General features: G+C 42.7%; 1 protein-coding gene across 7 annotated transcripts in view; it reads right to left on the bottom strand.

Annotated features, from left to right (window-relative positions):
- LCORL (ligand dependent nuclear receptor corepressor like) overlaps nt 1–27447 on the bottom strand; it is a 299948-nt gene that overhangs the window by 188789 nt on the left and 83712 nt on the right. For all 7 annotated transcript variants that reach the window (XR_011559595.1, XM_070757381.1, XM_070757386.1 and 4 more), the window contains exons 3-5: nt 11831–11910; nt 11526–11655; nt 7358–7612 (exon numbers count right to left, since the gene is read on the bottom strand). Coding sequence is in view for 6 of the 7 variants with exons in the window: in XM_070757381.1 (XP_070613482.1) it covers nt 7358–7612; nt 11526–11655; nt 11831–11910 (465 nt within the window). In the remaining variant the exon portion in view is untranslated. The remainder of the gene's footprint in view (nt 1–7357; nt 7613–11525; nt 11656–11830; nt 11911–27447) is intronic.

The following is a 27447-nucleotide window of genomic DNA, read 5'->3' on the forward strand; positions in this document are numbered from 1 at the left end:
CCCCAAAAGTTAGGTGCTTCTTATGGTCCAGAGCATCTTATGAAGCAAAAATTATGGTAACTTGAAATGGTAAGATGAGTCAAGAAATACAGTGGTATCTCATGATATGAACTTAATTGGTTCCAGGAGGAGGTTCGTAAGGTGAAAAGTTCCTAAGACGAAACAATGTTTCCCATAGGAATCAATGTAAAAGCAAATAATGCGTGCAAATCCTTCAGGAAAATCCCAAACTTTAGAAGGGAGGTGAACAGAGGGCAGGGAGGAGCAGCTAAAGGGGGCGGGTGGAAGAAGCAAGGCTAGGCTAAAGGGTGAGTGGGAAAGAAGAAAGGCAAGGGGGGCGCCCCTTCCTTTTCTTTCTTCAAAAGACACTCTTTCAGTGCCTGCAAGCACGCTGTTCTCCTATTTTTTTAAATGCAAAGTCTTTCCCCCTCCAAGCCGCCCCTCCCTTTTCTTTCTTCAACTTCGACTTGGGTTCGTAAGGTGAAAATAGTTCGGAAGAAGAGGCAAAAATATCTTAAACACCGGGTTCGTATCTTGAAAAGTTCGTTAAAAGAGGCGTTCGTAAGATGAGGTACCACTGTATCTGAAAACAGTCCCAAAGGTGTTTTTCTTTTTTCTTTCAAGAGACAATTGGATTTTCTGGTTATTCTTTGAAGATGTTTCACTTTTCAACCAAGAAGCTTCTTCAGCTCTGACTGGATGGTGGGGAATCCATTCAGAGTTGAAGAAACGTCTTGGATGAGAAGCACATTTGGGACAACCATGATCTGGATGACTGATAATCTCTATAAATACCTGAAGATAGATTTTTCAAATGTTTCATAGACTGATGAGATGAGAGTGACTCTTGATGGACCAGATGGATGGGCCAGTGGCTGAAACAGTAACAGGTACAGAGCTCCACTTCGATTCAGATGCAAGGGAGGGGGTACTAGTATGGGCTGGTATTATGAAGGATCAGCTAATTAGATATTTTCAAGTTGCAGATGGACTCAAAATCAACTCCAAAATCTACTGCCAGTTTTTAGAAGACATTTTCTTCAAGCAGTGGTACAGGAAAAAAGTCTACATCTTTCAAGAAGACTGTAATTTTTATGTAAGACAATGCTCCATCCCATCCATCAAAGTACTCCACTGCATGGCTAGCCAGTAAAGGTCTTAAAGATGAAAGAATAATGACACCTGACTTAAACCCTATTGAGAACTTGTAGGTCCTTCTTAAAAGAACCATTGGACATACCTGAACGGTCTTCTTGATGCACTGGAAGGAGAGTCCAATGTGGGTAAAATCACCAATCCTATTGGTAGAGACTGAGTTAAATTAACATATCAACAAGGCACCGCCCCCTGGTAGCCACCATGAGCTCAGTTTTAAAAATGAAGACAATATAAGGATAATTATAATTTATTTTCAACAGTAATGAAACATATAACTTAAGAACCCAAATACTCCGGCGTCCCTGGCCACAACAATGCCGGGTGGGTTTGGACTCTCCTTCCAGTGCATCAAGAAGACCGTTCAGGTATGTCCAACAGTTATTCTCCACTGCATTGGAAGGAGAGTCCAACGTGGAATATACCAAAGATCAAGTCCTATGGGTGGGAGAAGGCTGCGCCAGGGTCGCTGGAGAGGAGTACACCCGTTGCAAAATGCACCTTCTAAAGGATGCTTCCGCCAAAGCGAAAGAGTCCAGTTTATAATGACCACTGAATGTAGATGGGGCCAACCAGGTCACTGCTTGGCAAATGTCCTTGATGGACTCCTGTGTTGACCACGCTGCTGATGTAGCCGCACTCCGAATCGAGTGAGTTGTCACCTCCTGCGGCAAGGGTTGAGAACATGTTTTGTAAGCCTTATTAATGCAGTCCCGAAGCCAACCACTGATGGATTGAGATGACACTCTAAGCCCCAACTTTCGATGGGCAAAGGAAATAAACAACATTTCAGACTTTCTAAACAATTCAGTCCTCCTAATGTAGATCTTCAATGGTCGCCTGATGTCTATTTTGTGCCACCTGAGCTCTGTAGGGTGGTTACCATGAGTGCAAAAGTCAGAGAATACGAGTTCTTGCTTCCTATGAAAGCTAGTATTAACTTTTGGCACAAAGGAAGGGTCCAATTTCAAAATAACTCTATTCGGATGAAAAATACAAAGGTCCGGGTGAACAGATAGTGCTGATAGTTCGGACACTCGGCGAGCCGATGTTATTGCTACGAGGAAGGCTGTTTTAATGGATAGGAATTGAAGTGAAATCGATCTCAGGGGTTCAAATGGAGGTCATGTGAAAGCTCGTGGGACGAGCGAAAGGTCCCACGTTGGGAACATATGGATTGGTGGGGAGTGCGTGTTAGTGGCTCCCCGGAGAAAGTCCTTTATCCATGGATGGTGTGACAGTGAGCGAGCCTCTGCCACTCGAATGATAGTTGAGAGGGCCGCCACCTGTCTCCTTAGGGTATTAGGGGCCAAACCCCGTTCAATCCCTATCTGTAAGAACTCCAAGACTGTGACCACTGATGCCTCCCTAGGGTTGATCTGATGGTCGGAACAAAATTTGCAGAAGGCCGACCACATCGCCTGATATATCCTCGATGTCAACAGGCATCGAGCAGCTTGCATAGTGGTAATGACTCTATCTGGCAGTTGTTGGCATCTTAGTCTGTTCCTCTCAAGTGCCAAATGATTAGCTGGAGCCATTGAGGATCTGGGTGACAAATGATCCCTTGGCTGAGAGAAATGTCCTGCTCCAGAATCCTCCATGGGGGGAGGGATATTGATAGGGCTATTAGATCTGAAAACCACGGGCAGCATGGCCTATGAGGCGCCACCATTAACACTTCTGCCCGCTCCTCTATTATTTTGTCCACTACTTTCTGGATGAGACTTGTTGGGGGAAAGGCATATAGCAGACCTTGTGGCCAAGGCATTGACTCCTTCTGCCCTCGATGCTCGAAAACGGGTGTAAAATCTCAGGAGCTGTGTGTTGATGTGGGTCGCAAAGAGATCCACCAACGGGGTCCCAAATCGACGAACTATTTGTTTGAATAGTTCCGGGTCCAGACGCCACTCCGAGGGGTCCAGGATAGTTCTGTTCAACCAGTCTGCTTGGATATTGCTAGTTCCAGCAATGTGTTCTGCTGCCAATGACGCCAAGTGAGTCTCGGCCCAGTTGAAAAGGGCCGTTGTTCGGTCATGAGTCGGTGTGACTTCATGCCCCCCTGATGGTTTAGGTGGGCCCTGGTCGCGACATTGTCTGTTAGCACCAACACATGTCTGCCCTGAACCAATGAGGTGAAAGTTTGTAGTGCAAGAAAAACTGCCTTGAGTTTGAGGAAATTGATATTGATAGGGATCAAGTCCTCTGCGAACCAAAGGCCTCAAGCCATATGAGACCTAATGTGTGCCCCCCAGCCTGATAGGCTGGCGTCCATTGTAAGAATAATGCCTCAAAGTAATGCTGGGGATGTCCACCACTTTAGTGATTCTCTGACCTCTCGAGGCAGTCGGACTCGTTTGCAAGAATGACTCACCCTGGCCTTCTGGGCAGTGAGTAAAAACCACTGCAGAGTCCGGATGTGATGTCGGGCCCACGGCACAATGCCTATGGATGACACCAATGTCCCGAGTATCTTGGAAAGCAAGGAAAGAGAAACTCGTCATTGATGACGAAGACTAGTGACCAATTGACGGATGTTGGTTTGCCTTTCTGGAGACAAGGACATGGTGCCCGAGGTCGTATCTATGATAGAACCCAGGTGTAACAGTCTGGTTGTGGGAGAGAAGTGACGGTTTAAAGAGCCTGGCAGCTAATAGCTGCTTGGGAGTTGTCTTGTCTTCAGATAAATAATATTCCTTATCACTGTCATCTAAGAGGTCAGGTTCTTCAGTCAGAGATCCCAAACCTGAAGGGGGTGGTGCAGACCACAGGTTCCTTGGTTGTGCCTGGAGGGGTTGTTGGCTACACTGTTGCACCCCTGCCGCCATACCCTGAGAGTATGCGTTCATGATCATGTCCTGTAAGGTGGGAGACATTTGCTGTCACATTTCAGGCTGAGCCCGGAGCCCAGCCACTTTAGGCGTAAATGTAGCTGAAGGGCCCTGCAGGCTCCTCATGGAGTGACTTGCAGATCCTGGCCTGGTCAAGGTTGGGCCAGGAGAGGGCATGACTAGTGGCAGAGACAGTAGTTGCCTTTCTGGGGACCAAGCTCTTTCAGTAAGCATCCCTGTAGTCCCAAAGGTGGACTGAGGGGTCAATGGGTCCAAGGCCTGAGGTAGTTGCCTCGTGGGCAGCGGTGGCATTGCCATGGGGTTGTGGAGGGCTGCCTCCAACCTTTGCTCCAAGGCCTTAATGCGCCTCTCTGCCTCCTTGAGGGAGGATGATGAAAAGGTTTGTGAGGCCTTGTCCTTCTCCTTGGCCCTGCCCTTGCCCTTGGGGGCCATAGGGGGGGAGGCCGCTTTCTCACTAACTGAGTGCTCCTCCATGTTACTCACAGAGACAGATTGAAGCGAATTGGAGGTTCTCAGGGATCTCAAACTCTAGTAAGAGCAGTTGCAATCCATTGGTAAAGATCGCTCTTAAAATGGCTGCTGGCCTTCTTGGGGCTTGCGCAGGCTCAGTAGGGCCCCTCGCTCCCTTCGCTGGGCAGAAGGAGCGTTTCCTGCCTTCCGCTTTAATGGCGGGCGCGGGAAATGACTGGCCAAAATGGTGGCACTTAGGGGCGCCCCGCGGCATTCCGCGGTCCCCCGCCAGTCCAAAAGAAATGCCCCCTTGCCGAGGGGGCAGCTTACCGCTTCTTGCACTTCGGAGCCGATATCAGCTCATGACCTTCCCCCTGGGCGTGGCGGCGGCAGTGGCACCTTCAGTCGTCAAACAGCTGAAAAGCATTGAAGGTGCCTCTATCATTAGTCCTTTCCAGGGAATCCCGGTAATTCCCTTGAGCCTCCCAGTGGGGGGGGGGCGGACCCCTCCACCTTTGGCTCATAGCCAGGTCTGGCCTTGAAGGCCAGGGACCCAAGGGTGTGCTGCTCCTTTTCAGGGCAGTTCCCTCTGAGGGAAGAGAACGGTGGGGGTGGTGCCCGCAGAGGGCAGAGACCCTATCCAAAATTCTTCAGTGATCTGAAAAAGAAGAAACAGAAAATTCATTAAATGAGGTACATATACATTGTTCTTAACAAGAAAGAAAAAACTCAGCAGTCTCTACACTTGGACTGAGTTTTTAAAACTAAGCTCATGGGGGCTACCAGGGGGCGGTGCCTGGTTGATATGTTAATTTAACTCAGTCTCTACCAATAGGATTGGTGATTTTACTCAAGTTGGACTCTCCTTCCAAGTGCAGTGGAGAATGGGAGATTTACGGTGAAGGAAAACAGTACACCTCTCTTAATAGTGTCTGGGAGGCTGTGGTTACTGCTGCACAAAAAATTGATCATCAGATCAAGAAACTGATAGACTCCATGAATGGAAAGCTTATGACTGTTATTGGAAAAAAAGGGTTGCTATATTGGTCATGTTTTTGGAGGAAATGACAGAAATGTTTATTTGTACATTTTGAGTTGTTTGTTTATTATTCTCATTTTAACAGCAAATAAAAAAGTGAGATGGACAATTTTTCATTTTTCATTTAATTGCATAATAATTCTGCACAAATGATAATTGCTCAATAATTGTGCAGATATTCTCCTAAGAAAGCCAAAACTTCCCTTTTACCTTAATATTCAGATTTAAGATTTATTAATATTTTGGATTGACTGACAACACTGTAATTATTCAATAATAAAATTAATCCTCCAAAAGACAATGTGTCTAGTAATTGTGCACACAGTGTATAGCTCAGTGATGGAGAACCTATGACAGGGTGCCATAGGTGGCACGCAGAGCCATATCTGCTGGCATGCAAGCCATTGCCCTAGCTCAGCTCCAATGTGCATTTGTGTGCCAGCTAGCTGATTTCTGGCTTGCACAGAGGCTCTTGGAGGGTTTTTTTTAGCTTCCAGAGAGCCTCTAGGGGACTGGGAAAGGTTGTTTCTACCCTCCCCTGGGTCCAGGGAAGCTTTTGGAGCCTGGGGAGGGCGAAACACGAGCCTACTGGGTCCACCAGAAGTTGGGAAACAGGCCGTTTCTGGCCTCCGGGGGGGGGGGGGAGCTGTTTTCATCCTCCCAAGGCATTGAATTATGAGTGTGAGCACTCATGCGTGTGCGATAGTACACATCCACACTCTTTTGGCACCTGAGGAAAAAAAAATTGCCATCACTGGTATAACTAATAAAAGCACTGAAAACAGCAATCACTTCTGCAGGATCAGGTTTCAAAGTGTTAGCAATTGTTTTAACAGAGATTTCACTGTTTTAGCAATTATTTCAAAGACATAAATAATACACTCCATGGTTAAAATCATCAATCATTTCAACTGCAGATTCAGTGAGCAGAGTGAAAAAATGCCACACTAAATTCATATCCATACATTCCTGGGTGGTACTACCGTGTTTCCCCGATAGTAAGGCAGTGTCTTACTTTCTTTTTACCCCCCAAAACCCCACTGTGTCTTACTTTGGGGGTATGTCTTATATTGTCCCGGGCACCGGGGTCGGCTCATCTTCGGGCAGCCTGGTGCCAGCTTTCTCTTTCCGCGGCGGCGGCGGCAGGCTCCGGAGGGAGCTTGGGTGGTGGCAAGAAGATGGGATTCTGGTTGCCGAGCGCCAAGGACAGGCAGCCCCAGTTCCAGCGCCTCGGCCTGCTCGCCCAGCGGGGTGGTCGATGCCGGTGGCGGCCGCGGCGCTAGTCTTGGGGAGCGATGCTGCCGAGGCGCAGCTCACTGACGGGGCTGGCAGTGGGGCTCTTTGCCGTCTACGTGGCACACCCGGCCCTTCTGTACTTCTCCCCGCCGGGCAAGAGGCAAAGGCGGCGGCGGGAGTAGCGGAGGCGAGGCGGAGAAGAAAGAAGCGGCGGATAGCTGGCGAGGCGCCGGCTAGAGGGCTGGACCCCGCCGCTTCTTTCTTCTCCGCCTCGCCTGGCGAACGCGTGCAGGAGTAAGCTGGCTGCAACGCGAGCGCTAGAAGTACATCAGCAAGGTAACAGGAATGCTAACCTTAACAAGCTACCGTGTTTCCCCGAAAGTAAGACATATGTCTTACTTTCGGGGTATGGCTTAAATTAGCCGACCCCCCTGAAACCCCCCATATGTCTTACAATCGGGGGGGTCTTACTATCGGGGAAACACGGTAAGTGCAATCTACAGGTATTTAAAACAGATTTTCTAGTCTCAAGTTTAATCTAACAGCAATACCAAAATTTTCAACCATGTTTTCAGATATAAGATTCATCTTCAACAATATCAAATGAATAACTCAAAGGAATTACCTTGCTGAGTATCCTGTTCTTGTGTTCGGTTCACAGTAAGATCTAGAGGGCTATCTTGTTCTTCCTGAAGTGGATTTTCAGTTTGGTTCATTTGGAAATCTTTACATATCAGACTCATTTCATATGATGAGCCATTTCGATTTTCTTGCAGTTTACTATTTTTTGAAATATATTCAATTGCAAATTGACGGATCATCTTTTTCATTAATTCTTGAGCAACTAGAGGAATGTTAGGATCACAGTTTTGAGGAAGATCTGTGGGAAGAAAAGAGTACCATTCACATTAAAATATATTCCAGCATACCTTTAATAAGACAGAATACCAAAAGGGACCTTGGGGGTCTCCTGGTTCAAACCCCCGCTTAAACAGGAAACCCTATACTATTTCAGACAAATGGCTGTCCTGTTTCTTTGTAAAAGTCTTCTGTGATGGAGCACTCACAACCTCTGAAGATAAGCCATTCCATTGTTTTATTGTTCTCACTGTCAGGAAATTTCTTCTAAGTTCTAGCTTGCTTCTCTTCTTGGTTAGTTTCGTCCATTGCTTATCTTGCCTTCTGGGGCTGTGGAAAATCAGGTTGACCCCCTCTTCTTTGTGGCAGCCCCTCAAATATTGGAACACTACTATCATGTTGCTCCTAGTCCATCTTTTCACTACTTTATATACCTAATCTTGCAACTGTTCTAGCTGTTTTAGCAGGTCTAGGACAATTTAGCACAGACATCTTGGCATAGCCATCTCACCACCACCACGTTGCCTCTCCCAATTTACTACTGCCAAGTTGTCGCAGCACAACTCAACACAGCCAATTTGCTATGGGTACAACTCACCATAGGAACCAGAGGTAGAGTAGGCAAGTGCACAGAGCGATGGCTAGGAGTGTCCCAGAGACGGAGACTTGGGCAGGCAGGTAAGCAAGCAGATGGGCAGAGTACAAAGCACAACTGGGGACTGCCTATTTTCACCCCTTCTGTCACCCTTGCAATGGGCCATTTTGACCATTCAAGTTTGGTGGGCAGCGGGGTGGCAGTGGAGTCTGTACATATCTCATTTTCACACATCCTCACTGCACTGGGTTCAATCACTTGCTCAAGTTAGGCACAGTGGCAGCAGGGAACTATGTCTCTGTCACCCTCCCTGGTAGCCCTAATCTCTTAGCCCAAAATGTTTGCCCAGTTCAGCTTGAGTCTACAATTTTAGTAGGTATTTCATTGAATCTGAATGATAATTTATTCCATATGAAAGAGCAAAATTAACATAGATGCAACTGTTTTACTGCATCAAATTCAGAAGCTTCTTTGGATATTTTATTGTTTAATTTTTTTTACAATTGAAAGTTCTTTGTGCAAATATCCATCAATGCATTCTGAATTATTCCTATAATTACTTTTGTGCTTTTTAAGACCATTCATGAAAAGCAAAACAAAATAACAGAAGAGTTAATTTCAACAACAATTATTAAAGTATTGCATGCCAAAAAGAGCTTACTTTTCAGCCTATCAAGCAACCTGTATTGTTGCAGAAAACCAGAAGGAGTAGAGGAATCCAATTCAACGTCTGTGAAATCCAACTGAAAAGTTTCTACTATAATAGAAGTGGCAGCAAAATTGGCAGCAGCAAAATCGGCGGTGGCATCGGAGGAGCAGCTCCCGACGCTGACCAGCCCAAACCGTCGGCCCCCTTTGCTGCTGCAGGCGGGTAGCCGCCCATCTGTCGGGCTGTCTTCTGCCTCTGGATCCGGAGGCACGCCCATGGCCACCGAGGGCTCCTCCCCAAGTGGCGCCGGTGCCGAAAAAAGACGGCTCCGGCGAGGGGGCTGAGCCTTGGCCGCTGCTGCCCAGATTATTTATTATTATTATTTATTGGATTTGTATGCCGCCCCTCTCCACAGACTCGGGGCGGCTAACAACAGAATAAAAACAGCATGTAAATCCAATACACAACAGCTAAAAAACCCTTAATTCTAAAACCAAACATAAATACAAACATACCATGCATAAATTGTAAAGGCTTAGGGGGAAAGAATATCTCAGTTCCCCCATGCCTAACGGCAGAGGTGGGTTTTTAGGAGCTTGCAAAAGGCGAGGAGGGTGGGGGCAGTTCTAATCTTTGGGGAGAGTTGGTTCCAGAGGGTCGGGGCCGCCACAGAGAAGGCTCTTCCCCTGGGCCCCGCCAAATGACATTGTTTTGTTGACGGGACACGGAGAAGGCCCACTCTGTGGGACCTAACCGGTCGCTGGGATTCGTGCGGCAGAAGGCAGTCTCGTAGATACCCTGGTCCGGTGCCATGAAGGACTTTATAGGTGATGACCAACACTTTGAATTGTGACTGGAAATTGATTGGCAACCAATGCAGACTGCAGAATGTTGGTGTTACATGGCCATTTCTGGGAAAGCCCATGATTGCTCTCGCAGCTGCATTCTGCACGATCTGAAGTTTCCGAACACTTTTCAGAGGTAACCCCATGTAGAGAGCATTACAGTAGTCGAGACTCGAGGTGATGAGGGCATAAGTGACTGTGAGCAGTGACTCCCGGTCCAAATAGGGCCGCAACTGGTGCACCAGGCGAACCTGGGCAAACGCCCCCCTCGCCACAGCTGAAAGATGTTTCTCTAATGTGAGCTGTGGATCGAGGAGGATGCCCAAGTTGTGGACCCTCTCCGAGGGGGTCAATAATTCCCCCCCCAGGGTGATGGACGGACAGATGGAATTGTCCTTGGGAGACAAAACCCACAGCCATTCCGTCTTATCAGGGTTGAGTTTGAGTCTGTTGACACCCATCCAGGCCCCAACAGCCCCCAGACACTGGTACATCACTTCCACTGCTTCGTTGACTGAACATCGGGTGGAGATGTAAAGCTTGCACCTCCTGCCCCTGCGGCGGTCAACAGAAGCCACGGTGGTAAGATCTGCGGCGGCAGAGGTCCTATGAGCCACCAAGCAGCTCAGTTTTGGGGTTAAGTAAAACCAGGCATGGAGGAGGGAGGAAGAAAGGAAGCATATTACGGTACCGTATGTTTTCCCATCACTACGCCTTATTTTCGGGGGGTGCCTTATATCAACAAATTCTGCAAAACCTCTGACATGCCTTACTTTCGGGGTACGTCTTATTTTGGGGGAAACATGGTAGGTTGTTTTCTGGTATTAATTTGAGTTTGAGATGCTTGTTTTGCAGAAATAGATACGGAAAAAATTCTGTATAATCTATAAGTAAAATCCCTATAAATGTTCTATGTCCTTTTTCTAATGTTTGTACAGATTTGGGTTTTTTTTATTTTTTTATTTTTTTTACCCCATAATCTTGTTCTATTAAATTAATTCCAAAGGCATTTATACAGTACATAAAAAGCAAAGGCACAACAAAAACTTAACCAGCCCACTCCTAATGGTGCACGCCATATGCAATGAAATTTAAATACTCTTCTGAGTATTTTGTCCATAAATTGCCGTTGGGTTTTTTAAAAAAAGTGCAAAGAAACCATTAACTGTCAAGTTTAAAATGTAGCTTTTGAAGATTCAGCTTATTTATTTATTTATTTAATTAATTAATTTATTAGATTTGTATGCCGCCCCTTTCCCTAATGTTGCTTGACTTAACAACTCAAGCTCAATAAAGAACACTGCATCTCAAAGTTAAAAGAGAAACAAGTTTCTATAACAAACCAGGTTTACGGACAGAATACTAATTTCACACTACCTCATCTTCAAACACTAATCATTATCCCCCACAAAATGAATTTTTTTGTTTGTGGGATAATTTAAAACAATTGTCTCTAAAACTGGATGCATGTTTCCTGCAAGTATTCTGTGAGATAGGGATACAGATGTCTTGCATATTTTCCTCCACTGCACTCCAAAATATTATGTGCAGCACATGAGCATGGAAAGATTATACTAAATTAGTGCTCAGTTTAAATTACTTAAAATGTTACAAGATTTTTAAATATGGAAAATAAATCAGTTTTTTTCTTTAAAAATTAATTTCCTCATAAATTAAATGCATACGAAGAGCTCAAGTAGAGAAAAGCTATTTCACCTACAAAATTCCTTACAGAAATTAAACTAGAGCTGGAGAAGGAAGATTTAAAAAAAAAAAGAAAAAAAGTTTAATTTTATGTAGAATTTCTGCTGATCACTATATATCACAATATGAAGTCAAGTCTTACCTTCTTTACGAAAGAGTGCATTTAGGTAATTCTCTGCTTGGCACTCAATTTTATCAGTGTTGGACTGGCCCTGAGATGATAACTCCCCTGTAGGCGTTGACTGCAAAGAACCAAGAACCACTGCAGGATCCTAAAATGAATAAAGAACACCCAATTTTCTAAGTAAAAGCAAATCTTAATAGAGATGAGCAAGAAAAAAGTTTCATTATATTATATATTTATCCATGTTTTATATAGCGTAATAGTTTAAATAACATTAGAGATGTGGACAAAATGTGTGTCTAGAGTTAAAAGATCTTACTTACGCTGACTATTTCTTTATGCAAATTACAAAAGGAACATTTTTCATCCATAGACCAATCAGTCACTTCTTCTGGTTCACAGTCTGGAGATGTGGAGCAAGGGAAGAGAGAGGATGACAAAAAATAAATATCATTCTAATACCTAAACTGTAATGACAACTTCAAATTTGCTCCCCTGGCAAAAATGAAACAGCAGAAGATCTTTTATACCTTCTGACTAAGAAACTAGATGCTGGATCAGGACATAGCTCTACTCTTCATAAGACAACGAACACCTACAAGTAGATTAGCTCATAAGATAAACTATGACACACTAAAAGAACATAAGAACTATCATTTCATGCGCTAACACAAATGCAATGTCCTCTGCACACCATCTTACTGTTACAGTAGATTGATTTATTTCATTTTTCTATACTTAATAAATAATACTGTAGATTATTTTCATTGTCATTAAAATTTTATTTCCTTCTACAACCTTAGTAGGAAGGTTTTAGGACTCTTCAATTATCCTAGATTATTTTTTCTATAAATTTGCTTCTTGGTGGATTCTGCATATACCACACACCTTTGGACACACATTTTTACCTCAAAAAAGTGTGTCCAAAACTGAGTGTGTCTGATACACCAAAATCACCACTTGTGAGCAGCTCCGGCAGCATCCTGGCAGAGCAGAGCAACTCACCCATTCACGTCCAGCAGCCTCAGCCAACGTCGGCTGCTGCCCCTGGCTGCTGCTCCCACATCTCAAGCTCCCATTTGCCAGGACTCCTACTGATTGCAGGAGGTGATCGGTAAGTTGGCACAGAAGGGAGCAGCTTCTTTTTTTTTTTAAAGTAATTTTTATTGAATTGTTTTTAAAAGTATAATCAAAAAAGTATATACATTGATATACTTCTCAGCTGAGAAGCGGCCCCAGCAACAGCGCGGGGGGGCGGGCGTTGGGGAAACCCCAGGGCTGCTTCTCAGCTGAGAAGCGGCCCCAGCAACAGCGCGGGGGGGCGGGCGGCGCGCGCGCGCGCGCGGGGAAACCCCAGGGCCGCTTCTCAGCTGAGAAGCGGCCCCAGCAACAGCGCGGGGGGGCGGGCGGCGCGCGCGCGCGCGCGGGGAAACCCCAGGGCTGCTTCTCAGCTGAGAAGCGGCCCCAGCAACAGCGCGGGGGGGGGGGGCCGGCGGCACGCGCGCGGACAAGCAGCAGCAGCGAGGCGGCGGGGAAACCCAATCTTCGGCTCCTCGCTGCTGCAGTGGAAATAAAAATACCATCTGCGCATGCGCAGATGGTGTTTTTACTTCCGCACCGCTACTTCGCGACAAATCGATCATCGCGAGGGGTCCTGGAACGGAACCCTCGCGATGATCGAGGGACCACTGTATTTACAATATTTGCAAAACACACAAGAAAGAAACATACACCGAAACAAACAAAACAAAAAACAAAAGAAAAGAAAAACGGCATGAACAGTTAAAAAATACAAATAACATTTTAAAAAATCTCATCAATTATCCTCTTAGGGGGAGGAAAGTTTCAGTCTTATCAAATATCAAGTTATTTTCTGGTGAATAGAAATCATCGGCATTCACTATTGTTCTTTTTGGTTATCAATATCTTTTCTATTATTTTTGTTGTTTTTTAAACTGCCTTCAGTACACTCTTGGTTAATTAATTTAATTACATACAAATTTTGTCTTCACAAAAACAGTTGTATTTGCATCATCATGTCTCATCTTTTCATCAATAAATATATCTTAACACATTGTTATTGTCGTAATTCAATTTAAATTTCTGTTTCTCCTCTTAAACCAATCGTAAAATGTATTCCATGTTTTATAATAATCGGAGTCTTCTTTGTTTTTTAGTTTTAAAGTTAAAGCATCAAGTTCTGCACAATGAAACATTTTTTTTAGTATTAAAGAGTCTTCCGGACGGTTAGGCTGTTTCCAGCATTGGGCTATTGCCATTCTAGTTGCAGTCAGTATATGTATTAGTAGATATTTATTTTTATCTAATTTTTGATTTATTATTCCTAATAAGAACACTTCAGGTCTTCTATTTATTTTAATTTGCAACATCTGTTATCCAATCTTGTATTTTGATCCAAAATTTCTTTAATTTTGGGCAGGTCCACCAAATATGGTAATAGGGCCCCATGTGTTCTTTGCATCTCCAACAATTTGGTTTTATCCCTTTGTACATTTGTGCAAGTTTTGCTGGAGGGAGGTGCCATCTATAGTACATTGTGTACACGTTTTCCCTGAATGCTATTGACTTTGTTAGTTTGTAATTTCTGGACCATACTGTATCCCATTTGTCTAGGCTTACACTATAACCAAAATTCCTACCCCAACTGTGGATATTATTTTTGACTATATAGTCTTCCATTTTATAGTTTAATAAATGCTTATAGAATTTCGAGATCATTTTCTTATCTGGACCTAATATTATTTTGTCTAGTTCTATTTCTCCTTTTTGTATCCCATTTGTTCTTTTATCTTCTTGATACCTTGATTTTATTTGATTGTACGGCCACCAATCTATTCTTATTCCATTTTTTTCTAGTTGTTCCCTTGTCTTCAATTCACCTCTTCCATCCAGTACTTGATTATATTTAACCATTTTATTTAAATCTTTTGTGTTGGGATGCATTGAAGCCTCCATACTGGAAAACCATTGTGGGGTTTGTGGGTAATGTATTGTTTTAATCTTAGTCCATACCTCGAATATTGAATCTCTGATAACATGCTGTCTCCAAACAAACTGGTAATTTGTACAAGACCCTTATCAGTTCTGTGATACTTAGCTTGCAGCTGTGAGGCAATTCACAGTCCTTCTTCTTTCACAAAGGGAAACACACTTTGCTCTGGTTTAGTTTCAAAGCGGGGGAAAATCAGCACACAAAAGGTCAAAGTCAGTAAAGCAGTCACGAAACACAATGATCAGATAATCCTCCACAATGGCCAAAACCAGAGGCTGCTATTTATAGCAGCCTCACTAATCACCACAGCCCCACCCAACCACAGGTGGCCTCATTTTCTTTGATAATAATCTCTCAGTTGTTGTTGCCTATGCATCGCTCTCCGCATGTGTGGCTGTATCATTAACTCTTGTTCTGAATCCAAGGAGGAGATAGATAATTGATCTCCTTCTGAGCTGTCTGCCATACTCTCCTCCTCCCTGTCACTCATATATTCTTGGTCAGAGAAGCCTTCATCAGCAGATTCCACCAGGGGCAAAACAGGCCTGCAGCATGTGGATGTCTACCCCACATCCACAGTCCTTGGGGCAGGAGCTAGGCCAGAGCTAACCACAACACCTGTACTGAGAGATTAATTTTGTGTTTAATTAATTCCCTTTCTTCCTTTATTTCCTTATTTTTTGGGTCTTTTATCAATTTAATTTCCAATTTTTCTAATTCCTTTTGGTTTTCTCTCAATTGGTTATTCTTATTTTTATTTTTTTTACTTGTATACGCTTTTGCTAGACCTCTTATGAATGCCATTGTTGTGTCCCAAATGTTTTGGCTCGATGTATCATTATTCCAATTTTTTTCCAGGAAAAAGTTTAATTCTTTATCTATATATTGTTTATATTGATTTTCTTCTATTATTTTTGTATCCATGGTCCATCTATATCTCCTGGTGCAATCTCCTTTAATTGTAATGCTTATCGGATTGTGATCCGCCCAAAAATTTGGCTCAATTTCGGCCATTATTATCTCTTTTTGGAGTTCTATATCCATCCATACCATATCTATTCTGGACCATGATTTATGTGGGTTCGAATAGTAAGTATACAGTGAACCCTCGAGTTTCGCGTCCTCAAGTATCGCGAAAGGGCTATTTCGCGAGTTTTCAACCCGGAAGTAAACTCCACCATCTGCGCATGCGTGCCCTTCCACGCATGCGTAGATGGTGGAGTTTCCCCGCCGGGCAGAGGCTTCCCTGGGTCTTCCCCCTTCCCCCAGAGGCTTCCCTGGGTGCCCGCTCGCTTGGGGACATCCCAGCTCCGCTCCCCAGCTGGGAAGCGGATCTAGGGAGTCCCCACCGCGCGCGCGTTGCTGGGGAAAGCACGCGCGCTTGGGGACATCCCAGCTCCGCTCCCCAGCTGGGAAGCGGATATAGGGAGTCCCCACCCCGCGCGTTGCTGGGGAAAGCGCGCGCGCTTGGGGACATCCCAGCTCCGCTCCCCAGCTGGGAAGCGGATCTAGGGAGTCCCCACCGCGCGCGCGCTGCTGGGGAAAGCGTGCGCGCTTGGGGACATCCCAGCTCCGCTCCCCAGCTGGGAAGCGGAGCTAGGGAGTCCCCACCGCGCGCGCGTTGCTGGGGAAAGCGCGCGCGCTTGGGGACATCCCAGCTCCGCTCCCCAGCTGGGAAGCGGAGCTAGGGAGTCCCCAAGCGCGCGCGCACCCCAGGTGCGAGCAACGGGGTGGGCGGGCGAAGGGCGGGCGGCAGTGGAAGCAAAAACACCATCTGCGCACGCGCAGATGGTGTTTTTACTTCCGCACCGCTACTTCGCTAAAAATCGATCATCGCGTGGGGTCCTGGAACGGAACCCTCGCGATGATCGAGGGTTCACTGTATTTATATTCATCTTTGTGGAGTTCTCTCCATATATCTTTCAATTTATATTCCTCTATTATATCTTTAAATTCATCTTTTTATTTCTCTCCATTCCCTTATAGTCTTTCTCAAAGTTTGCTATTGCATTAAAATCTCTGACCACACAAATGCTTTCTTTCTCCAATTTTATTATTTTTTGACATAGTTTTTTATAAAAGGCATTCTGTTCATTATTAGGTGCATATATCACAATTAATGTTATTTTTTCCCGTTTAATTTCAATTTCTATGATAAGTATCCTCCCTTCTTCATCTCTTTCTATTATTGTAGGATTTATCCAATTTTTAATATAGACTGCGATCCGTCTTTTCTTCTCTTCTGCTAGAGATGTAAATAACTTCCCCAATTTAGGTTTTTCCAGTATTTTCCTATCTTTTTTTTAATGTGTACTTCTTGGAGGCATATAATGTCCGCATTTTGCTTTTTTAATTTACTAAATACTTGTCCTCTTTTTTTTGTTGAGTTCAGTCCGTTAATATTCACAGAAAATAACTTAATATGCTTATCCATTCTGTTCTTATCTATTTTGTTCTTTTGCTGCTTCTTAGTTGTCGGTAAATTTTGATTTTCCCCTCTCTTCCTTTTTTAGAGTTAGTTACTTTTTCTTCTTCAATCTCTCCCTCCTCTTGACTTGTTGCCTCTATTTCAATATTTCTTTCCCTCTCTGTTTTTAGATGTTCTGCGATAAATTGGTCCACCTGATCTACTGTTTCTATAGAATTTTTTTCCCCTTCCAAGTGACCATCACCCCTTCGGGTATCAGCCACCTGAACTGTATTTCTTCTCTTATTACTTTAGTAGTAAAATAATGAAAGTCCCTTCTTTTCTCCCTAATTCTTCTTGGGATCTGCTTTAGTACTTTAATATCTTTTCCTTTATATGTTATTATACCTCTGGTATTTTTATAGATTTCATCTGTTAGGGTTTTCTTCGTAAACCTAATATGGATTTCCCTGGGGAGTTGATGTCCCTGGGCATAGTTGGTTTGCACCCGATAAATCTCATCAATACGTCTACCTAATTCTTCATCTATTTTCAACTCCTCCGTAAATATTTCAACAACTGTCTCAAATAGATTTCCCCCCTTTTCTTCCGGGACGTTTTGCAACCTTAAAGAAAAGGAAGCTTTTTCAAATTCGAGCTGGACAACTGCTGTTTCTAAGTCCTTGTTTACTCTTTTAAGCTCTTCCTCATTTTCATTTAGTCTCAACTTATTAGCTTCCACTGTCTCTTCAACTTTTTGGATCTTAATCTCATGGTTATCTACTTTTTTTTGGACACCCTCAATTATAGTGTTTATTTTAATAAAATTTTCACACAGTTCCTCAAATTTTTTTTGTGTTTCTAAATGGTTTTGTAAAATTGTTTCTTGTGTTCTATTTGTAGCTTCTTGTTGTTTAATCATGAACTCCTGTATTTTATCCAGAGAGAGCTCTGTAACATATGTAGTGTAGGAGTTTGTTCTTTACCTTCTGTAGTATTAATATCAGAGGCTGAGGAAAATTTTTGTACTGTTGGAGATGCAATGGTTAAGTTACCACTTCTCATTGATTTAGTTATAGTTTGTTGGGTTGCCATTGGTGTTTTTTTTAATAGCTAATAAAATAGATAAAATATATTCAGATACCACTTATATGTTCTGTCCAACTCAATCTATAAATATCTCTGGGGTTTTATATTAACTAATTTTCACAATATCCCAACAGTAAAGAGTTATCAATATTTGTCTATTATTCTAATATCACCTTATATAGTTATAGGGAAAAAACACAAAATATAATTCTATATAAATCTTAAACAATTAATTAATAAAAGTTCCTCTACACACTTAACCAATGGTGAATCTATTTACCTTAGGGTAGAAGTAAAAATGAAAAGAGGGTGGGAAGGAAAAAAGAAGAAAGTAAAAAATAAACTTATACTTATATCTATATATTATATATCCCCAGTGCCCTTACATGCAAAAGTAAGAATATAGTAGAGGCCTTTACAGGAGCAGCTCTGGCACAGCTGGTTAAGACACCAACTAGAGGGGAGAATATTCTAGATTTAGTTTTTACGAATGGGAATTTGGTTTCAGAGGTCAAGGTGGGAGAAAATTTAGGTTGCAGTGACGATCTATGTTTGTGGTTTGATGTAAAAACTGATTGTGAGCAATCCTATACTGCAACCAAAGTATTGGATTTCAGAAAAACAAATATTAATGCAATGGGGGAATATTTAAATAATGAATTAAAGGGGAAGGATAAAATAGCAGGAGCGAGCACCCAGTGGACTGTATTTAAAAAGGCCATCTTAAAAGCCACAGGACTGTATGTAAGGCAAATAACTAAAGGTAAAAGGAAGAAGAAATCGCTATGGTTTAACAATGATGTAAGGGCTATAGTCAATGAAAAAAAGGCTGCCTATAAAGAGTCTGGAAGTATAGCTGATAGAGAGGTGTATAAAATGAGACAGAAGGAGGAGAAACAGATAATATATGCTGCTAAAGCCTCAAAAGAGGAAGAAATTGCAAAATCTGTAAAGAAGGGGGATAAAACCTTCTTCAGATATATTAGTGATAGGAAGAAGAAAAATTGCAGCATCACGAAGCTTAGTACCGGGAATAATACATGCATTGATGGGAATAAGGAGATCGCTGACCATTTCAATAGCTACTTCTATCCAGTTTTCTCAAAAGACACCTTACAAAATAATACTATAGAGAGATATAGCATTGCTTCCAGCTGTACGGATTCAGCTCCAGTGATCTTAGAAGCCGATGTCTTAGAAGAACTTGAACGGTTAAAGATAAATAAGGCAATGGGTCCAGATGGCATCCACCCCAGAGTTCTTAAAGAACTCAGATCTGTCATTGCTACCCCTCTGACTGATTTGTTTAACCAATCCCTGTTAACAGGAGATGTTCCTGAGGATTGGAGAATGGCCAGTGTTGTGCCTATCCACAAGAAGGGCAGTAGAGAAGAAGCTGGTAACTACAGGCCAGTTAGCTTGACATCAGTTGTCGTTAAAATGATGGAGACTCTACTCAAAAAGAGGATAAATACGTACCTAAAAACAATAACTTATTGGACCCAAATCAGCATGGCTTTACTGAAGGCAAATCATGTCATACTAATCTCATTTATTTCTTTGACTATGTCACAAAGGTGTTGGATCAAGGTGGTGCTGTGGATATTGCCTATCTGGACTTCAGCAAAGCCTTTGATACGGTTCCACATAAAGAGCTGGTAGATAAATTAGTGAAGATTGGACTTAATCCCTGGATAGTTCAGTGGATTTCAAGCTGGCTGAAGCGTAGATATCAGAGAGTTATTGTTAATGGTGAGGATTCTGAGCAGAGTCAGGTTACAAACGGTGTGCCACAAGGCTCTGTTCTGGGTCCTATTCTTTTTAATATGTTTGTGAATGAGATAGGGGAAGGTTTGGTAGGGAAGGTTTGCCTATTTGCCGATGACTCTAAAGTGTGCAATAGGGTTGATATTTATTTATTTATTCATTCATTCAATTCTTATGCCGCCCTTCTCCTTAGACTCAGGGCGGCTTACAACATGTTAGCAATAGCACTTTTGTAACAGAGCTAGGCTATTGCCCCCACAATCTGGGTCCTCATTTTACCCACCTCAGAAGGATGGAAGGCTGAGTCAACTTTGAGCCGGTGATAAGATTTGAACCGCTGACCTTCAGATCTACTGTCAGCTTCAGTGGCCTGCAGTACAGCACTCTACCTGCTGCGCCACCATATTCCTGGAGGGGTCTGTAATATGGTAAATGATTTAGCTTTACTAGATAAATGGTCAAAGCAATGGAAACTGCAGTTTAATGTTTCCAAATGTAAAATAATGCACTTGGGGAAAAGGAATCCTCAACCTGAGTATTGCATTGGCAGTTCTGTTTTAGCAAAAACTTCAGAAGAGAAGGATTTAGGGGTAGTGATTTCTGACAGACTCAAAATGGGTGAGCAGTCTGGTTGGGCGGTAGGAAAAGCAAGTAGGATGCTTGGCTGCATAGCTAGAGGTATAACAAGCAGGAAGAGGGAGATTGTGATCCCCTTATATAGAGCACTGGTGAGACCACATTTGGAGTACTGTGTTCAGTTCTGGAGACCTCACCTACGAAAAGATATTGACAAAATTGAACGGGTCCAAAGACGGGCTACAAGAATGGTGGAAGGTCTTAAGCATAACACGTATCAGGAAAGACTTAATGAACTCAATCTGTATAGTCTGGAGGCAGAAGGAAAAGGGGGGACATGATCGAAACATTTAAATATGTTAAAGGGTTAAATAAGGTTCAGGAGGGAAGTGTTTTTAATAGGAAATTGAACACAAGAACAAGGGGACACAATCTGAAGTTAGTTGGGGGACAGATCAAAAGCAACATGAGAAAATATTATTTTACTGAAAGAGTAGATCCTTGGAACAAACTTCCAGGAGACGTGGTTGGTAAATCCACAGTAACTGAATTAAACATGCCTGGGATAAACATATATCCATTGTAAGATAAAATACAGGAAATAGTATAAGGGCAGACTAGATGGACAATGAGGTCTTTTTCTGCCGTCAGTCTTCTATGTTTCTATGTATATATACATTACAGTAGTACCTCTAGATACGAGCTGCTCCACATGCGAGTATTCCAAGTTACGAGCTGAGACGCGAGCAAAATTTCTGTTTGACACCCGAGCTCAAATTCGGGATACGAGCTGAGCGTCCACTAGGTGGCGCAAGAATTCTATTTTTTCCAGTTATCTCGGCGCAAAAAGCCAAATCTAAATGCATTCGTTCGAGATACGAATTGATCGACATACGAGGTCGGCTGTGGCATGAATTAAACTCATATGTCGAGGTACCACTGTATTATTGTTTTATAATCTTTACTTATAATCAGAGTTTAAGTTGCATATATATAATGAACTTTTTAAAATAGATAATTAATAATTAATAATAATAATTAATAATTTTCAATTCATTAAGTTCATATCTTGACATAAGAATATTCAGAAATAATATTTCATAGATAAAATAAATAATGCTATTAATATTATATATGAAAGAGATATTGTATAGGAAGAGAATATTTTGATTTTTCCAATTCATTAAATATTCAATTCATTAAATATTCAATATTGAGTCCAAATCTTCAATAAAAAAGAAAAAAAAGAAAGTAGACAAGGAAGAGAAGGAAAAAAAATAGACTATTAAGTTTTAGTTCATCTAGTAACAATATTCAGGTCCAAATCTTTATAATTCATTCAATTCTTCTTTCTTTATGTCCACCTAATAATCAGATAGCATTTACTTTGTGTTCTTGACTCTTGATTGTATAATTATATAGTAGATAAAGTTCTTAATTCTTAAATCCCAAAGTTGTTCTGAATCTCAGTTTATTTCGGTGTGTTACAATAGATCCAAGCGATTCAAGATATTCAACAATGTTTAACTGAGTTTAATAGATTAATACTGAAAAAGCAAATAAATCACTAATATAATATAATCCAGTATTCCCTGTGTCTTCCAATTGGGGTTCAGTCAGAATTAATCAAATAGCAAATTAAACGGCAGTAGCTGTGTGACGCAGTTACAATGGAGGCAATTCTCTTCTTCTATGATAGCCAAATACTCCCCTGTTGCGTTTTTTTATCCACACTAATTACTTTATTCTTCGGGCTTTGGATCTTATAATCCTGTAACCAATAAATATGTTTTTTCTTTTCTGTCCCAAATCCACGTCTAATTACAATAATTGTTATTTTTCTTTCTTTGTCTTCCGTGCTTCAAAGCCTCTCTGTTAGCCTGTCGCCCTTTTGCTGACTCACCGATCTCGATCTCCGTTCTTGTTATATTACTGCTCGAACCTCTTAGTCGCTGCTTCTTCAATTTGGGGCTCTCTGTCTTTCCGCTTGGTTGGTATCCTCAAAAATATCCAAGAAATCTCCGAAGAAAAAGAATCCACTGGGTAAATGCCGACAATCACCGATCTTGTTCTCTCCTCCTCGTTATTATGGGGTGGCCATGTCTATGAGCTAGCAAATGCTAGCTTCTTCTCTGCTCGGTCCTGGCGGTTTAGAAGCCTAGTCCGACAAGGGTTTGCAGTCCTCTCATCGGGTACAGTGTAACCACCTCTTATGGTACCCTCCTCTCCAAGGTAGGCATTTTGTTTTTTAAAAGCAGAAAATGTCGTGCTGGTAGAGCAGCGGCTCACTCCCCAGCTCCGCTCCGACGAAGCCCCGCCCCTCCATCTCAGAAGGGAGCGGCTTCTATCTCTTGGGGTGAGTGGGTGGAGGGGAGAAGGAAAGAAGGATGGCTGATTCAGTGGAGAGGGGGGAGAGAGAGGAGCAAATGCTTCGTCAGCCGGCTTTTACTGGCATTTTTTCCTGTTACTGTTACTAGCAAGCCTTCCCCTCAGCAGCAGTAAAACACATGCACTTGGTATATATTTAGATTATTGAAGAGCAGCCATCTCTGTTGCTCTGCTGATGAGTCCTCCCTTCAGCAGCAGTAAAATACATGCACATTTAAATATTTTAATTACTGAGAAGCTGGGTCACTGACAATTTGGCTCAGAATACTTTTTTCTTGTTTTCCTCCTCCAAAATCTAGGTGCGGCTTATATTCCAGTACATCTTATACACCAAAAAATACGGTATATTGCTTGAAAAATAACTGCCTTGACAGAAGCTATCTAGCTATTTGATTCCTGAGAATGGGTGATGTTCTGCTTCACTAACCTTGCCTAATGCTTTGGTTCTCCATCACAAATCTCTCCATATACTAATAACATATATGTTTAGAGTTGGTTTTTTAAAACGTCAGAAATGCTGTGAAAAATTTTTCCTGGTATCCCACATTAACTCTTTCTAGAAAATAAAGAACCTTTATTAAATTGAATTGAATTGAATGCCCATCATCAAGTACATGATTCTGGCTAACAAATCTTACAATTATATCATACTATGGAGATAGCAACATCCTGAGAGTGTTCTATACAAAAAGAGTCTAGTCACATCTAAAGTTATATCACTGATCCCATACGGTTTGGTGTACAATTAAAGTGTACAAATCCATTTCTAAACTTATTTTTATGTACAGTGAATATATTACCATGGGATTACAAGTTTAAAAGTATCTCCCATCCCAATAAAGTACTGTTGCATCTTGTAACTTAAATGATCTTTTCACTGACAATATTGGCTTAGGCTGCCTTTATTACTTTTTTATATTGCCATCTCCAACAATTCTTGGTAGTTAACAGTGCTAAATTCAAAAACTCAACAACATATTTGACTAATACTATTAGAATTATCCATCTCCTCTAATCCATAATGGATTAATTCATAAAGGTGCTCCCCTTCCATTCAATTCAATCCTTTAAAACAGGCGTACACAACCACCAGTCTGTATACTAGTATATAGCATGCCAAAAACCAGGCTGTGCAAACAAGCTAAGCCCCATCTGTGGGATTCAGGCAGCACATGACACCACATCCCCTCTGGTTCATGAAAAAACCTTTCTCCATGGAACCGGTCCCAGATGTTCTGAGCATGGGCCTCCGAAGCGAATTCCAATCTCAGAAATGACTTATTTTATAATAAAATTCCACTCTTTATTCGAAATCAAGCATACATGAATGAAACGCAGGGTTAAAACTGCACAGAAGCAGTTATTTATCTCTTCAGAGTTAGCTGTAATCTATGTCAGGGAAGAGCGCCAGAAAACTCATTTCTATCTGCATTTCTGAGATAAAGCCCAATTCATTTACTTAGGACACATGTCTCTGCTCACCAAAGTTTTCCCTAGCACAGCGTCCAACAAGGATTGTCTTTTTGAAGCAGAAATCACGGTTTTAAAGCTTCATTCAAGCACACTCCCAGTTTCATGTCTCTTTCATAGAATGGTGTTGAGCAATGTTCCCTCTAATTTTTTTTCTGTGTGGGCGGAAAAGTATAGTGTCTGAGCGGCAGTCCCTTTGGGACTGGGCGGCATAGAAGTATAAACAAATAAATAAACAAATAAACAAACAAACAAACAAGAAAAAAATTGCCTTCTTTTTTATTAAAAGAAATTAATAATAAAAGAAAACCAAAATCTATTACTATTATTACTATCTTCTCCTCTTTTTCCATCCCTGTCTCCTCCCCTCTTGTGTGTGTGTGAACACTTGAACCATTTCCAATAACAGGTGAGCTATTGGAAATGGTTCAAGAGTTCATACACACACACACAAACGGCTGGGAGTTTTTTATTTATTTTATTTATTTGGGTGCTTTTTACCATATGTTTTAAATCAAGAGTCATTTCTCTCTCTTTCTCTCTCCCCCTCTTGCTTTCTATCTCTTTTTCTCACTTTCTCTCTCCCTCTCTTTCTATCTCTCTCCCCCTCTTGCTCTCTCTCTTTCTCTCTTGTTTTCTTTCTCTCTCTCTATTGCTTTCTTTCTCTCTCACTCTTTCTTTCTTTCTATCTCTCTTGCTTTCTTTCTCTTCTCTCTCTTGCTATCTCTCTCTCCCCCCTTTCTCTCTCTCTCTCTCTTTATCACTTACTTTCTCTCCCCCTCTCTCTGTCAGCGAAGGGGCTGCGAGAGCGCTTTCTCCGAGTGCTTTGGGAATGACTGCCCTGCCTCTACTGCATCACCCTTGCTGAAAGTCCGGGATGAAAGCACTCCCAGCGAAGGGGCTGCGAGAGGGGAGGGGCGGGGATTCCCAAAGTGCACAGAGAAAACCCTCTCTCGCAGCCCCCTGGCTGGGAGCGCGGATGAGGAGGAGAAGTTGCGGCTACCACCGCGGGGGAAGTCGCACCCCAAGGCAGGAGGCAGCGGAGGAGAGGGGGCGGATCAGGCGGGCGGGGGGCAGGGCCGAGAGGCCAGGGGTGCGAGGGGGCCGGAGGCACTGTGAGGAGGCAGGGGCGGCTGTGGCTCCCTTTCCTTTTACTGCCGGTGCCTCCCCGCCCCCCCCCCGCGGGCTGGCAGGGGGATGGAGAGCGCGCGCCCGTGGAAAAGGGTGCGCGGGGAGGTATTTTGGGGCGCACATGCGCAGCTTACGGGGAACGCTGGTGTTGAGTCTCCATGCCCTGTTTCCCACAATCCTTTATACTGCCTGGAAGTGACCTCCCACTTCAAAGAGTTAAGGCTGTAAGGTAATACCTTTTACTCTGTAACTTCTCTCGCCTTCTAAGCATTCTTCTATAGTGAGGGATGATCCAATTGTTTTCCACTCTCATGTCTTTCTCACTGTCTAACTGGGACCATTTCCCCAATGTCATATCAACCCCCTCTAGTGGTTCCTCAGGCTCACGCAAGTCACTTTCTGCATCACTCTCGCTTTGCTTCCTCTGGCAAGCCCCCTGGCCCAGTGTATGCAGAGGGGCCTGTCTCATCTTCCTCAGAATCTGACATGACCTGAGGTGGACAAGGAGCACTCACAAGACCAGTTACCCAAAAGGGTTGGGGTCTGTTGCTCTAAGCTGAAGAATCAATATCTTTTTTTCCCTCACATTGATGAAGTCAGTTATGATAAGCTGGATGGGATTGATTGCGCATGCGTCAGATATCCTAGACGCCCTAACTCGAGCTCTGATGTGATTCATTATGTAAAAGGGAATTTCTTCCTCAAAATACTCAAAATCCTTCTTGAAGAAAAGCAGAGGAGTAGAGCATTCATAGAAGTTCAAAGAGAATCTAAAGATTTATGGTTTCAAGTGAAGACAGAGATTCTTTTGCTATTACGAAGTGAGTACAATTAATCTTAAAATGGCAGAAGGTGGCGAGCCGAGCCTCGGGAAAATTGAATCAAAGTTAGATCAACTGTTACAAATTGTTACAGGATTTGAACAAAGATTTATTACAGTGGAGACAGCACTGGGAAATCTTTCGTCAGACATAAAATCAGTTAAGAAAGATGCTGACGTGGCTACCGAAAGAATTCAGAACGTAGAAAAACAAACTAAAGATCAGGAAGAGACTATTAAACAAATGAATTACAGAATTGCTAATCGGGAAGATCGTCAAAGGAGAAGAAATTTACGTCTGCGTGGGTTTAGACCAGACTTTGCTTCAAACTCGAATTTAAACGAAGCAATAATTGGTTGGATAAAAAAGCAAGGTACCCAAGTTGGTTCTGATGATATTTTACATGTCCTTTGGGCTGCCCCACGTAGAAACAGGGAGAGGCAGAGACATTGCTATGGCTTGTGAGAAAAAAGATGAGATTCTCTACATGTTTTTGAAAAGTTGTGCCAGCCTTAAACAAGATGGAAATGAGATAAGAGCTCTGAGAGATCTCTTTTGGGAAACTTTGAGAGCGAAAGCTGCCTTACGCCCAATTTCAAGCCGTCTATATCAAAGTGGAAAAAGGTTTACTTGGGGGTTTCCAGCTGCTATTTTGGTGTTCCAAGAAAATAAGATGTTCAGGGCACGTTCACTGGAGGAGGGAAAGGCATTATTGTATCAACTGGGAATCGGGTTTGAAGAAAGCGAAGCACAAGGAGCAGTTGGTGAGCAAAAGAAGCAGAAGGAGAAGATTATTTCAGCGGTCGTAGTATCCCAGATGAGAAGGAAAGACAAAGGGAGGAACAGCTGAAGGAGTTAACGGAGCAGGTGGAGGCCATCAGAAGGGAGCAGAGGAAAACAAGAGTTCAGCGTGAGAAGAAAGCGAAGAAGTGACTTTGTCGCCCTCCTCTCGGAGATGTTTTGGAATGTAGTGTTAACTGTTATTCTTGTTGGGGGGAGAAGGGAAAATGGTAAAGGAAGTTTAAAAAGTTAAAGAAAGAATTATCTAAATGGATAAGGGAAGGGAATTTTCTCTTTAATTACATTTAAAAGTAGTTGAAAGTGGAGCTCAGCAGTGTGGGAACGCAATCAAGAGAATGTGCCTCTTGTCCTCCCCCCTTTTGGTGGGGGGAGCATGGGGGAGGCACATGGGGGGGTGACTGGGGTAAGGAAGGGGAAAATAATTATTAACCAAGAACAAAAAAACAGGGTGAAAGGGTTATTTTTGTATATTATGAG

Source organism: Erythrolamprus reginae, chromosome 7, assembly GCF_031021105.1.
Source record: "Erythrolamprus reginae isolate rEryReg1 chromosome 7, rEryReg1.hap1, whole genome shotgun sequence".
Lineage (NCBI taxonomy): Eukaryota > Metazoa > Chordata > Lepidosauria > Squamata > Dipsadidae > Erythrolamprus > Erythrolamprus reginae.